At 37.4% G+C, this 12,902-nt stretch overlaps 1 protein-coding gene across 1 annotated transcript in view; it reads right to left on the minus strand.

The window, feature by feature from the left end:
• The window catches only part of CSMD1 (CUB and Sushi multiple domains 1), a 1,203,024-nt gene that overhangs the window by 110,978 nt on the left and 1,079,144 nt on the right, over positions 1-12,902 (minus strand). Inside the window, exons 44-47 of the mRNA XM_086744017.1 lie at positions 11,615-11,760; positions 9,059-9,139; positions 8,790-8,903; positions 2,060-2,248 (exon numbers count right to left, since the gene is read on the minus strand). Of these exons, the coding sequence (XP_086600143.1) occupies positions 2,060-2,248; positions 8,790-8,903; positions 9,059-9,139; positions 11,615-11,760 (530 nt within the window). The remainder of the gene's footprint in view (positions 1-2,059; positions 2,249-8,789; positions 8,904-9,058; positions 9,140-11,614; positions 11,761-12,902) is intronic.

A 12,902-nucleotide genomic window follows, 5' to 3' on the forward strand; every position in this document is an offset into this window, starting at 1 on the left:
TTTTAGAATGCTGTTATCAAAAAGTGAAAAAAAAAACACCACAATTTTGGACATTAAAAACCTACTATTTAAGAAAAATACTTAGAGCAAAATATCTCAAAAGAGATGACCTTTTAATATTTTTCATGTTATGAAAGTCCCATAGTGAATATTAATCAGTTCCATCACAGTTATCATATATTCTTGGTTAATGAGGGAAGACACGATAATGGTCTCCAAATGAATAAAAATATATTAAAGAACAATCAGGGACTAGTTATTCTCATCAATCAATGAAAACAGAACAAGTGATGATAAGCACAGAATTCAGCAGAAAATAAGAATACCCTGTTAATTAAATAGGGCCCTTCGGGATGTGCTGCTATGAGTAACACTCTAGAAATTGAGGTTTTGTCATTTCTCTACTCTTTTTTCCCAAAACAGATGGTTACCTACTTTAATGTGCAGCACTGGTTCTGCTATACTATGGAGAAAGTGGACTGGGTATTTGGATTCAAATTTGAGTATTTAGATGCAAAAAAAATTTATTAAATTGCACAAATGGAATTATAAGCCCCAAATATTTCCTCGCTAGAAATGATACATTACAAACCAGCACATTAACTTCTCTTTTTAGATACCTCCATACATTTCCCAGGAAACAGAGAACTGTGAGACTTTCACAGGGATGCTGCAGCTGCTACTGCACCTTCTCTAACAATATCTAAAAAAAAAAGTATAAATTTCTTTGTCTTGAATACATATTTTCATTGGCTAACTGATTGAGATTTAAGGCAAAAATAATAGAAATACTGGACTACTGTTTATGTTTCAGATGTATCACTGCATCATTGTTGTGGTTTTGTTTAGTAGGGGGGGCCTAAGGTGGTAGCTTCTGTAGGAAACTGCTAGAAGTCGCTCCCCTTTGTTCAGTGGACTTGGCCAGGCCTAGGGCGGACCCACTGCTGGCCAAGGCCGAGCCGATTGGTAGCAGAATGTCTCGTGATAACGCCTCTGCAATAACGTATTTAAGAATGGGAAAATAGAAAAAAAAAGAGAGAGAAGAGAAGATGTGAAGAAGCTGAGCGGGGGCAGAGGCGCAGAGGGGGAGGCGCAGGCCTCATGGGCCTTGCAGGCCTCACCCTCTGGCCTCTCGCCAGGCAGCCAACTGGGCCCGACTCGGTCCAGCCCGGCTGCAAGAAGTGGAGAGGAGATGAGAAGTGAATAAGATGTAAAAAAGATCCTGAGAGACACCTACCAGCCTGTTGTGAGGAACAGCTGCAGACACCAAGGTCAGTTCAGAAGGAGGGGGAGGAGTAATGCGGCTCCTGGCCAAGATTCCCCTGCAGCCTGTGGTGACGACCATGGTGGAGCAGGTTGTCCCCCTGCAGCCCATGGAGGTCCACGGAGGAGCAGAGATCCACTTGGAGCCCGTGAAGGACCCCGCACCGGGGGAGGTGGATGCCTGAAGGCAGCTGTGGCCCGTGGAGGGCCCGCTGGGACAGCTGTTCTGGAGAGACTGAACTCCGTGGAAGAGATCACCCACGCCGGAGCAGTTCCACAAAGGACTGTGGCCTGTGGGAGGGACCCCACAATGGAGCAGGGGAGGAATGTGAGGAGTTCTTCCCCCGACCATGAAGCAGCGGCATAAAACAACATATGATGAACTGACTGCAACCCCCATTCCCTCTTCCCCCCTGTGCCGCTCGAGGGGGGAAGGTAGTAGAGATAATGTTAAGCTTGGGAAGAGGGAGGGGTGGATGGAGGTTATCTTGTTCTCTGTCTCATTATCCTGCTGTTTGTAGTAATAAATGAATAGTTTTCCCCAAGTTGAGTCTGTTTTGCCCATGACGGTAACTTTAAGGATTTCTCCCTGTCCTTATCTCAAACCTCGAGCCATTTTTCCTTATATTTTCTCTCCCTGTTTTCTCGGAGTGTGGGGGGAGTGAGAGAGAGACTGCGTAGTCTGGTCTGATCGGGGCTGAACTACGACAATCATGAAACCAACAATTGGAAATCAAACCCCACTTGACCCGGTATTTGTTCTTTTGTGGTTAGATAGAATTTAAGTCTCTCTTACCATCAAATACTTCCAGTTCATCAAATTGCTTTTCACTTTGAAACATTTCTACAAAGATGGAGATGTTATATCCCGGCTCAACCTTTATAGTCCAAGAACAGGTCTGAGAGTTGGGATAGGTGCCTGGATAACCTGGACTGAGGATCACTCCTGATGATTCCGTACGGATTTCATTTGCTGGACATTGTGCTAAAAAGGACACAACAAGAAGAACAAGAATAACTATGAACTAAAGTGTTTCCCTTCCATGAAAAAAAACAAAAAAAAAAAAAATTATTTTTCAGAGATGAGTATGCTTCAGGTTCAGTTTCCAAATGAAAACATGTTAAAATCATATTCTAGATAGAACAACAAAGTTCCCTTTAGCACAAACAGAAACAGGACTACCTTTATAAACCTTGTATTTATGAAACAGAATACTAATTATAGTAAAACATTCATACAGAAATACGTCACAGCCTAAAGAGTTTACACTCAAGGGATTCACACATGCTTGTGTGACTCATCATTCACACAGGTGAGGTAAAAGTCCTGGTAAAATTTTTAATTTTAAGAACTGGTAACTGTCTTCTACTTGAAATGCTAAAAAAAAAAATCCACCTATCTTTAAGAATGAAGTCTGTTACATGAACATGACAACATATTGCAACTTTTAGCAGCCAGGAAGCTAATGAAGGGTCTGGAGAACAATTCTTATGAGGAGTGGCTGAGGGAACTGGAATTGTTTAGTCTGGAGAAGAGGAGGCTGAGGGGAGACTTTATTGCTCTCTACAACTATCTGAAAGGAGGCTGTAGGGAGGCAGGTGTTGGTCTCTTCTCCCAAGTAACTTGTGATAGGATGAGAGCAAATGCCCTCAAGTTGCACCACGGGAGGTTTAGGTTGGACATCAGAAAATATTTCTTTACTGAAAGAGTGGTCAGGCTGCCCAAGGAAGTGGTGGAGTCACCATTCCTGGAGGTGTTCAAAGAACATATAGACATGGCACTTCAGGACATGGTTTAGTGGTCTTGGTGGTGTTAGGCTGATGATTGGACTTGATGATCTTGGAGGTCTTTTCCAACCTTAAAGATTCTATGATTCTATGGTTTCAGGCACACCAGATCATTTGAAAACATACAAAAACATACATGTTTTGTGCAGCCAAAGGGTTTATTTTAGATACAGAATACTTCAAGCCATCCAAGTAAGGCCTTCTCAGCAACCACTTCTACTGTTACTTAAATTTCGAATTCATAGGATTTTATTAATAGTTTCACCTGGTATTCATAGGCGTTTATGATCTCTGCATATGACAAGGAGTATACTACATTAAAATTTTGTAAATTTTATATCCTAAGTATTAAATTTAATTTAGAAATTCTTTTATTGGTTACTGTTTTTCTTTAACATTTTGCCTCTCATACAGGACTGATTATTTCTTGTCTGCTTGCTGTTGAAGTCTGATACGTTTTGTCCACATTTTCATAATATATGTGTATTTTAACAGTGGGGTTTTTTTGTGTAAGATTCACAAATATGTCTTGAGAAATGCATTCCTGGAAACTATCTGTCACAGTACCCAAGTACTTGCATAAATTAAAGATTACAGGAAAGGTGAAAAAAAAGTAACAACAGAGGAAAAATGATCAGGGGAAAAAAAACCAGACATAACTATCAGAAACAAACACTAAAAACTGGACTATTTCCCTTAGTTGGCCTTTACAAACTTGGAGGTGAAAATAGGTTTAGTTGTAGCCAAGAAGAATTTTACTACAAACTTTTTGAAGACAGCGTCAGGACTTTATCTTTAATTGTCCTTTCAGAGAAATTAAGCATACTGGTAGAGAAGGAAATTATATTTTATGAAATATGTCCAGTCTTTACCTTCTGTTCTGTACATTGGGGAGAAACCTGAACCCTCCACCAGAAGCAACAATGCAAACAAAATAGGAATTTTATCAATTAATTCACATATAAATAAACCATCACTTTCCTACATAGTGCATAGACCTTTACCTTTGAGCAGCTGGCTTATTCCTGTCCTTTCTCTAACCTAGATACAGCTTTCCAGACTTGCATGTGGAAGGTAAGAGAAAGTGTACAGGCCTGAGTTGGACAATGCAACATTCTATTCACTGCTGCAGATTCTTTAGAATATTTTAAATAAAGGTACATTAAGTGAGAAAGATATGAGTTTCAAACTTAACTTACAGATTCATCGTCTGAGGACTACCAGTTTCTAGATGGCACCAAAGTTTAGAAAAAAGAAACTAAAACCAGTTCTTTTCTGAGTGTTCAAAGACACTCACAGATTGAGCTTTTAGCACAAAATTCAGGGTAATTTTCCTTAATTTGTGCATAACTTCATAGCATAAGTTACAAACCACCTACCTAAAACCCACTCCAATTATTTAGGGACTTAAGAAGGGGGGAAGTGTGAAAAAGTAAAAACTATGTAGTATTCATTTTTGTCATAGCATTTTCTTCTTTGGTCTGCTCTAATAAACTGTAGAATATGTATCATTATGCCAGCAAATGCAGGAAGAAATATTAGATTTTTTTAATCCCCTCTTCCTCTCCTACTCCTCATCTTGTTTAGCTAAAAAAATTTCTCCAATCGGAGATAAAAAATGTCAGCCTGTGAAAAGGAGGGATGTAATATGCAAGCGAGAATATACCATCAAGATGTGGGCTGGGAAGAAAATGGCAATCAAATAATTTTTCCTTGGCATGTGTCCCTTTCTGCTAATATTTGACAGTAGTAGCTGCAGCAGACAGTATTTCTAAAAGATAAAGTTGGTTTTTATAGAAGACATCCTAAGAGAGGGAAAGCCTTTGGGGTAATGGTATATAGAGTAGTAAGAATCCTTCTGACAATTTTAATTTAGGGATTGTCTTTTGAAATAAAAACACCTGTAGCCAAATTACACCCAGAAATTTCACATAAGCTTCTGTGTAAGAATAGTGTTGCACGCATTTAATGACAGTAGCTTCTCTTTCTCATTATTTTAAAACAAAATACACTGTTGACTTCCTATATTCTTCAGAGTAAGAGAAGAACAACTTGAGAAAATACAGTCAACAAGGGCTCTGACTCATGAATCTGCAGCAAGTACAAGTAAACCAGCAAATTACCATTAGTCAGAAACATATTGTCAGATGAATAATGATAAATATTCTCCCTTAGTTCAATATACGAGACTTATTCCTGAGCAGAAGTTTGGCTACATATGTGGCATGTCCCATCAGACGTGCAGTGAAAGTGCTCAGTAGTTATGAAGAGTGGTTGACATTACACAGTTCCACAACCTGCTTTAACTCATCATATCATTTGCTTGTGCTATAAAACTATTTTTAAGAAAAGAAGATGGCTTTTACTGATTAAGTATCAGCTTCATTGAAATATTTGTTATGTTATGTTAAAATCTACTAAAGAAACTTGTAGATTAAGAGCTGGTCTTCAAAGCAGCAAATTTCAAGTATCCTGGAGAAATCAGTAATGCCGTCAGACTTTTCACAGCAAGTGAGACACAGTAATTCACTGACACAGTGAGACACAGACAGAAGCTTGAGAAGTGGGCTTATATGAAGCTCATGAGGTTCAACAAGGCCAAGTGTAAGGTCCTGCACATGGGTCAGGGCAACTCCTGGTATCAATACAGGCTAGGGGATGAATGAACTGAGAGCAGACTTGAGAGTACCGGTGGATGAAAAGCTGGACATGAGCCAGCGCTCACAGCCCAGAAAGCCAAACATATTCTAGGCTGCATCAAAAGAGGTGTGGCCAGCAGGTTAAGGGAGGTGATTCTGCCCCTCTACTCTGCACTGCTGAGACCCCACCTGGAGTACTGCATCCAGCTCTGGAGTCATCAGCACAGGAAAGACATGGACCAGATGGAGTGGGTCACAAAAATTATCACAGGGCTGGAACATCTATCATTCTATGGAGAAAGGCTGAGAGAGTTGGAGTTGTCCAGCCTGGAGAAGAGAAGGCTCTGGAGAGACCTCACTGAAACCTTTCAGTACTTAAAGGGGCCTTATAAGAAGGATGAGGAGAAACTTTTTAGCAGAGCCTGTTGTGACAGAACAAGGGGCAGTGGTTTTAAACTGAAAGAGGGTAGATTTAGACTAGATACAAGGAAGAATTTTTTTTCCAATGAGGACGGTGGAACACTGGAAGAGGGTGCATATGTCACACTCAAGGCCAGGTTGGACAGGGCTCTGAGCAACCTGATCTGGCTGGAGATGTCCCTGCTTCTTGCAGGCAGATTGGACTAAATGACTGTTGTGATTTAACCCTAGTCATCACTCAGATGCTCAACTCTACCTCCCCCTCCCCAGCGGGATGTTGGAGAGAACTGGGAAGAAAGGAAAATTCATGGGTTGAGATGAAGACAGTTTACTAGAATAGCAAAGGAAAACCACAATAACAACAGAATATAAGAATACTAAAATATACAAAATGAACAATGAACGATTTCTCACCACCCACTCTCCCAGTGGCCAATACAGCCCATCCCAAGCAGTGATCTCTGAAACGAAACTGAGCAGCAAGCAAAAGGAATGAGAGGGAAAGAGACTGAGAGACAGACGCCTCCCCTGGGCAATCCCCACTTATATACTGAGCATGACACTTATGGAATGAAATATGCTCTTTGGCAAGTTTGGGTCAACTGTTCTGGCTATATCCCTCCCAGCTTCCTGCACCTGCACATTAGCAAGACCTGGAAAGCCAGACAGCATCCTTGGTCTCATTAGGAACAACTCATAACACCAGTGTGTTTATCAACACTCTTCACATATGAAATCCACATCAGCTACTGAGAAGAAAATTAAGCCCATCCCTGCAAACTAGGACAATGACCTTTAAAGGTCCCTCCCAACACAAACTACTCTAGGATTCGATTATTCTTTTCAACATTGGAAAACTATCACTTCTCTGGATAAACTATGCTTTAAGAAATGGCTATGATCAGCTAAGCATGACCAAAAAAAAAAAAGTAGTTGCAAAGCACAGGAGATTTGGAAAGAATATATGGTACTATAGTAAGTACCTCTGGAATGGATTTTAGTAAACATGTCATATTTAAAAACTAACAGCAGAGTTGGTAAGGATACAACTGCCTTTTGTCAGCTTCTTTTCCTCAACATCTTAGGGAGTTATGGAAATGACCACTAGTCAAATTACTCATGAAACAAATTATTTACTGGTCATTCAGATTTGAGGGCTGTAAGCAAAATCTAGATGTTACACAGATACAGTCCAGACAAAAGTAAAGGCAAGTGAGCTAATAAAATTGAAAGTGTGATGGTTTATTCTGCCAGAAAAGTTTAGAGTTGGGTTAATCTAAAAGGTTACCATCACAACCCTTTATATGAGTGCTTTTTCAGCTAAGTTTCCACAGGTATCATATCAAAAGAGGTGCACTTTAAGTATCTTGTTAAAACTGGCTACATGAACTTGTGTTTACTCACTGTAGTATATGAAGATTTTTAGAATCTGGGACAGAGGATTTTCGAATAAGATTCAAAATTACAGTTTGAAAAACCTGAGATCAATTTACAATGATCCACAGAACATTGTCATAAAATGTTGAGATATTCTTCACTAACTCAAGAAACTCACTGCACATACATGAAAGAAATGGAGCCAGGGAAGGAAATGCAATAGATATAGAGGAAAGTCACCAATCCAGAGAAGTGAAAATTGCTAGAAAATTGCTTTTGAAAGACAATCACACTCAAGAAAGCACAGACACCTTGATTGCAAGCATTTTGGAAACCTCTGAAAATGTTCCAGATGAGAATTGGCCATTGTAAGAACGGTCTGCAAAGAAGAAGAAAAAAAAAAATACCTAACCAATAACAACAACAAAAAAACCCAGACAAGGAACAGGAAATTGCAAGGGGCGGGGCAGGAAGACATTTGTAGAAAGAGGATGTAGGCATAGGGTGACAGCAGAGGCTCCACGTGTATAAACACAAATCACAACTGGTGAACTACTGATAAACATACCTGTACAATAACAGCATGTTCTGTAGAGTGCCTAGGGCTCTGCACATTAGACAATACCTGGCAAGTTATCAAAGTACCAACCATTGTAAGAAAATCTGTCCTCAGACAGACCAGACAGGAAGGAAAAGGGAGCTTTTAGAAAAAGCATGGTGTGGTGTGATTATAGCTGCTCTGGCGGTCATTCATTCAGAATGATATAGAAGTGGTCACTGAGATTTATTTTTCTTGCCTAACAGTTATACTATCAGACTTGTCTCATATATAGTACCCTAGAACCTGGCTTTCTATCATTTAAATATATTTCTTGCCTACTACAACGAAGTGGCACAGCCCAGAAGAAAGAAAAGTTTTCTGGCATCTTTAAAAAATGTGAAGTTGATCCAAATAAGGACAATGTAAACAATTATGAACTACAGGTTAAATGCAGAAATATAAGAAATGAATCCAAAAATTAGTTTGAAATACAATATGCAAATTACATAGCAATGAACTTTAGAAATTAGTGCTTCATTAATGGTGTAGTTAAACAGTTAAAGTCATTGTCTTTTGATGCAAAAATTTTAGGGACCAATTTGAAAATGCGTGCACTTCTTAGACATTAAAAAAAATAAAAGGAAAACTTTTCCTTTAAACATTAATGAAATTACAGTGCCCAAAAATGTGATGCTTAATATATAGGAAAATAAAAAAGGATGCACCTTAATGATATGCAGACCATGCAAACATGTGTTTACCTTCACAAGAGGGAGAGGATCCTTCAAACTGCAACTGTGCATTCAGTTTGCAGGTTAATATATCTTGTCCAACAAGAGTGAAACCAGGATGGCACTTGTACTTCACAAAGTCTCCTGAAAAAGTTATTGACAAAAAAGTTAAACCCCAAAAAACCCTCAAACAGAAGTATACCAAAATCTGAAGTGGAAGAGTCAATATATTAATAGTTTAGTTTAACTAGAATTCAAGTGAAAATTTAAGAAAGAAAAGGAGTTTTTTTTTTTTTCACCTATTTCAAAGTCATCATCTTCTGTAAACAAATCCGCATGTGGAACCGTGGGTGGAGGCTGGCATTTCTTCAGCTGATAAGCTGCAAATTTAGGTGAAAAAAAGATAAAATACTGGTGTTAAGATTTATTTTACAAAAAATTAATTTCCTGTTCACACTTCCCAAATTACCAAAGCTGCACTGAACCTCATAGTCTCTCAGTTACAACATTTTCCAAGTTTAATGTCATTAAGCTACATATTATCTTTAAAAAAAAAAAAGTATAGACAGTATATTACACTGCCTAGATAGACATAGATCCATTGCAGGATTGGATGCAGTTATGATATTTATGAGGAGATTTTTGCAGCCACAGGCTGCTGTTTCATGTGTCTATCTTTGCATCACGTGACAAGGCTAAAGGTTATAAATCACAGATTACTTAGATTTCCTGGAAAATCTCTAACTACCTGTCACATAGCTGGCACGTCATATTCATTCTTAATTTAAGCACACCTGGAGTTAATCTTTCTCAGGATTTAACTATATATTTTTACTCTATGAAGAAACAGAAGTAGTAACAATAATAATAATTTCTAAGTTACACAATAATAAAAAAAACCCCCTACGATTACTTCAAAATATAATCTTTTCTCTACTCTTCAATTCTGTTTCAACAAATTGTAAGCAATCTCATAAGGAAGCGGACCAGTACAACGATGGATGTGTTTCCAAAATGTAGTAGAATGCCTACAACAGCTGAAGAAGCCATTTCTGGATAAAAAATCCAAACCAGAGATTGAAGATGGTGATCAGAGTGCACATACTATAGGAAAACTCTCCTCTTCATGGAACTAAATCACAGTCAAGAACACAAATTCACCTAGTAACTTGATCGTCTTATCCATTTGCTGTTTTTGAGAGATTAAAAAAACACAAAACATTGGGAATCAGCCCTTTTCTTGTATATAAGCTTCTACACACCCCATGACTGTAAAGCAATTGTATAAGGAGAAAAAAAAACCCAGAGTTTTTCACTCATGGAGAGGTTCAGTTTTTTAATTCATGGAGAGTTGCCAAGGATAAGGAGGAGAAAGCATGTATGTTTTCCTCTGTACTTATCTATTTGTTCCTGATTTTATATATATAAAAAAGAATATATAAACATATATATAAACATACATGTATTTATTATATACATCTAATAGCACCAGTTTTTCTGGAGAAAACCTGAGAAAAAAAGCTTTACAACCTGCTTAGACACTTGTCACAGCACGTATCTAAGAAATAGACACTAAGCAGGTTTCCAGCAGTAACATTTTCCAAGAACTTAAAATTGTACTTATATGTATGTCCAGTGAGGCCCTTGTCTCCACTGAACCAAGATACCTGTCTTCCAACACATGGGCTCAAAAAATAGGAATCCCTTCAATTTTGTGTCTGAGAAGCCCGTTTACAAGATTTCCTCAGCAGTGGCCTAAGTCACTGCTTTGAATTCAATTAAAAGCATGGACACTGTTCATATTGTACATGATTTCGACCCATGTGATATTATACAAAATTTTATTAGGCAAAATAAAGAAACAGTACAGAGAGAGAAGCAGATTCATTCTTTTTTCCCCCGTGCTAGATTAATGCACTACGTACTGCAACAGAGTAGGTATCTTGCCTTTTTTTAATCTGAAGTCATCAGCCCTGAAATACTGAATACATGCGTATGTACCTGCAACTTAAGGCTGGAAAATGCTCTCACTGACCATTTGCTGTAGTCTGCTTCTCAGGCACTATCTTGTTGTGGGTCCTATACGTTTCCTGCATGACGACTAAAGCCAGGTACTTTAGTTTTTGCTTCTCAGGTAAATGCTTTAGCTTACTACGCATCACACCCTTCTTTCAGGAGAAAACCACAGACAAGAAAAACATTTCAGACTCTGACTACTAGTTTCATAAAGACTTCCCCATGAAAACACATACCTTAAGGTACTCTTTCTGTGGCATTTTCTCCTGCCTTTGTGAATTAATTTACCCTATCTTGTTGAATTACTGTCCAGAAGACTAACAATCCTCCATTTAATATATGTAATTTGGGTGAATTAGAACTGGAATTCAGCATTTGACTTGAGTTAGATGCCTAATCTGCATGGCCTGTAGCCCTGACTGTAATTTTGAACAAAGTATTTTGCTGGATATCAGTCTTAAAGATGTTGCTGAACCCTCCCACAGCATCTCTTCAACATTCCTGACCATGAACCCTAGCATGGTCAGCTGGTAAAGAATTTTATTACAGAAGGTTAAAAGAAAGTTAACTATTAAACGAGGCAAAATAATTAAAAAAGTAAAAGCTTTATATTAGATAGCGATTATTAACATTAAAGACAGAATGCAGTTTATTCAAAGACATAAATTAACATTGTTAAAAAAATTTTAGTGTGTGATTTTAAAAACTAATTTGTACTGTTACTTGAAAAGAAGTGGCACATCCATGAATCATAGGAAATTTATTAAAGGTCATTCAGTACGTCATAAAGTTACGAAATATTGTGGTAATTTGATGTTAAACATATAAAGCAAACTGACCATGAAAATTGAGGACAAAGAATCCTCCTGTTGAAAAATCACTGTGAAATTTGAGGAGGACTTGATTAGTGGAACTGTAAGCCGTTTCCAGAGCTGTGTTCCCACTGAAAACTCCCAGCTGAGGCGAATTATGGTCAGGACCATCCCTAGGAAGGGAAACAAAAAAAAAAAAATCAGCTGAAGAAATATGGCACTTAACATTTAAATTATTTTCTCTGGAGAGCAAGTTAAATTTTTGTATAAAATATTTTTCCTAATGATTCAAAATAAGTTATTTTCCTTTTCATTTCTAGAAACATAGAATACTCTAAATTCAAACCCTAATATTTTTGGGGAGACAAGGATTACTTTACAATGGCTTTTATATTTCCATGGGCAAGAAATTTATTGGGTGACTGCAATTTTCTCTGTCTCTTCCTGCCAAAAATTCTAACGTACAAATCAGCTAAGGAAAAATAAAAAATAAAAAAAATCTGGAAAACTCTTCTATCATATTTCTAACATTTTGGACTCAGATCCTACAATTGTTTCTGATCAGTAGGATAGACATCTAAAGAGAAATATACTCCACTAATGTCAGGCTGCATTCATTTACAGTATCATCATGTAGAACATTCAGGAATGAACAGGCAGAATAAAAATAAAAAATAAAAAAATTAAAAAAAAAAAATCACCAAAAAACCCCAAATCCCCTGCATTTATAACTGAAGTATTTTTGAGGTCTGCAACATTTAATTCTGGTCTTTTTGTATAGTGCATATAGTGGATCTAAACTGAATTAAAAAAAAACTTGTGTTACATATTTTAGAAGGTTGGAGATTATCTAGAAGGTCTCTGAGAGCTATTAGCTTTCAATTTTTCACACTCTTGAAGTCAGAGGAATATTTGTTTACTGCAGTTGTATTGTTACAAAGCCAAGCAATAAAAAAAAAAATATTTGTCTGTTTCAAACCTATCAAGATAATGTGTTCATAATAAAAAGAATCCACCATATGGATGGAGTTAGAGTTTTAAAAGAATGTATGTTGTGTGTATAAATTGTATGTACAACTTGTATATCTAAAAATGTAATTTAAATTATTTTTCTCTTGTACAGTTTTTCAGGATTATTCAGGCTTCCAATTCCTACTCTGGTATTAGCAACAACAAGAAAAAAATAAACTTTAGGTGATTTAGCATAAAATTGTATTTTTTTCTTCCTGCTACCTTGAAAACAAGAGTGAAAGCAATGAATAGGAACTTGATAATTTACTTATATTTTAATTTTAAAAGCCTGATTCAGGGGGAG

Source organism: Chlamydotis macqueenii, chromosome 3 (assembly GCF_036417535.1).
Source record: "Chlamydotis macqueenii isolate bChlMac1 chromosome 3, bChlMac1.mat, whole genome shotgun sequence".
Taxonomy (NCBI): Eukaryota; Metazoa; Chordata; class Aves; order Otidiformes; family Otididae; genus Chlamydotis; species Chlamydotis macqueenii.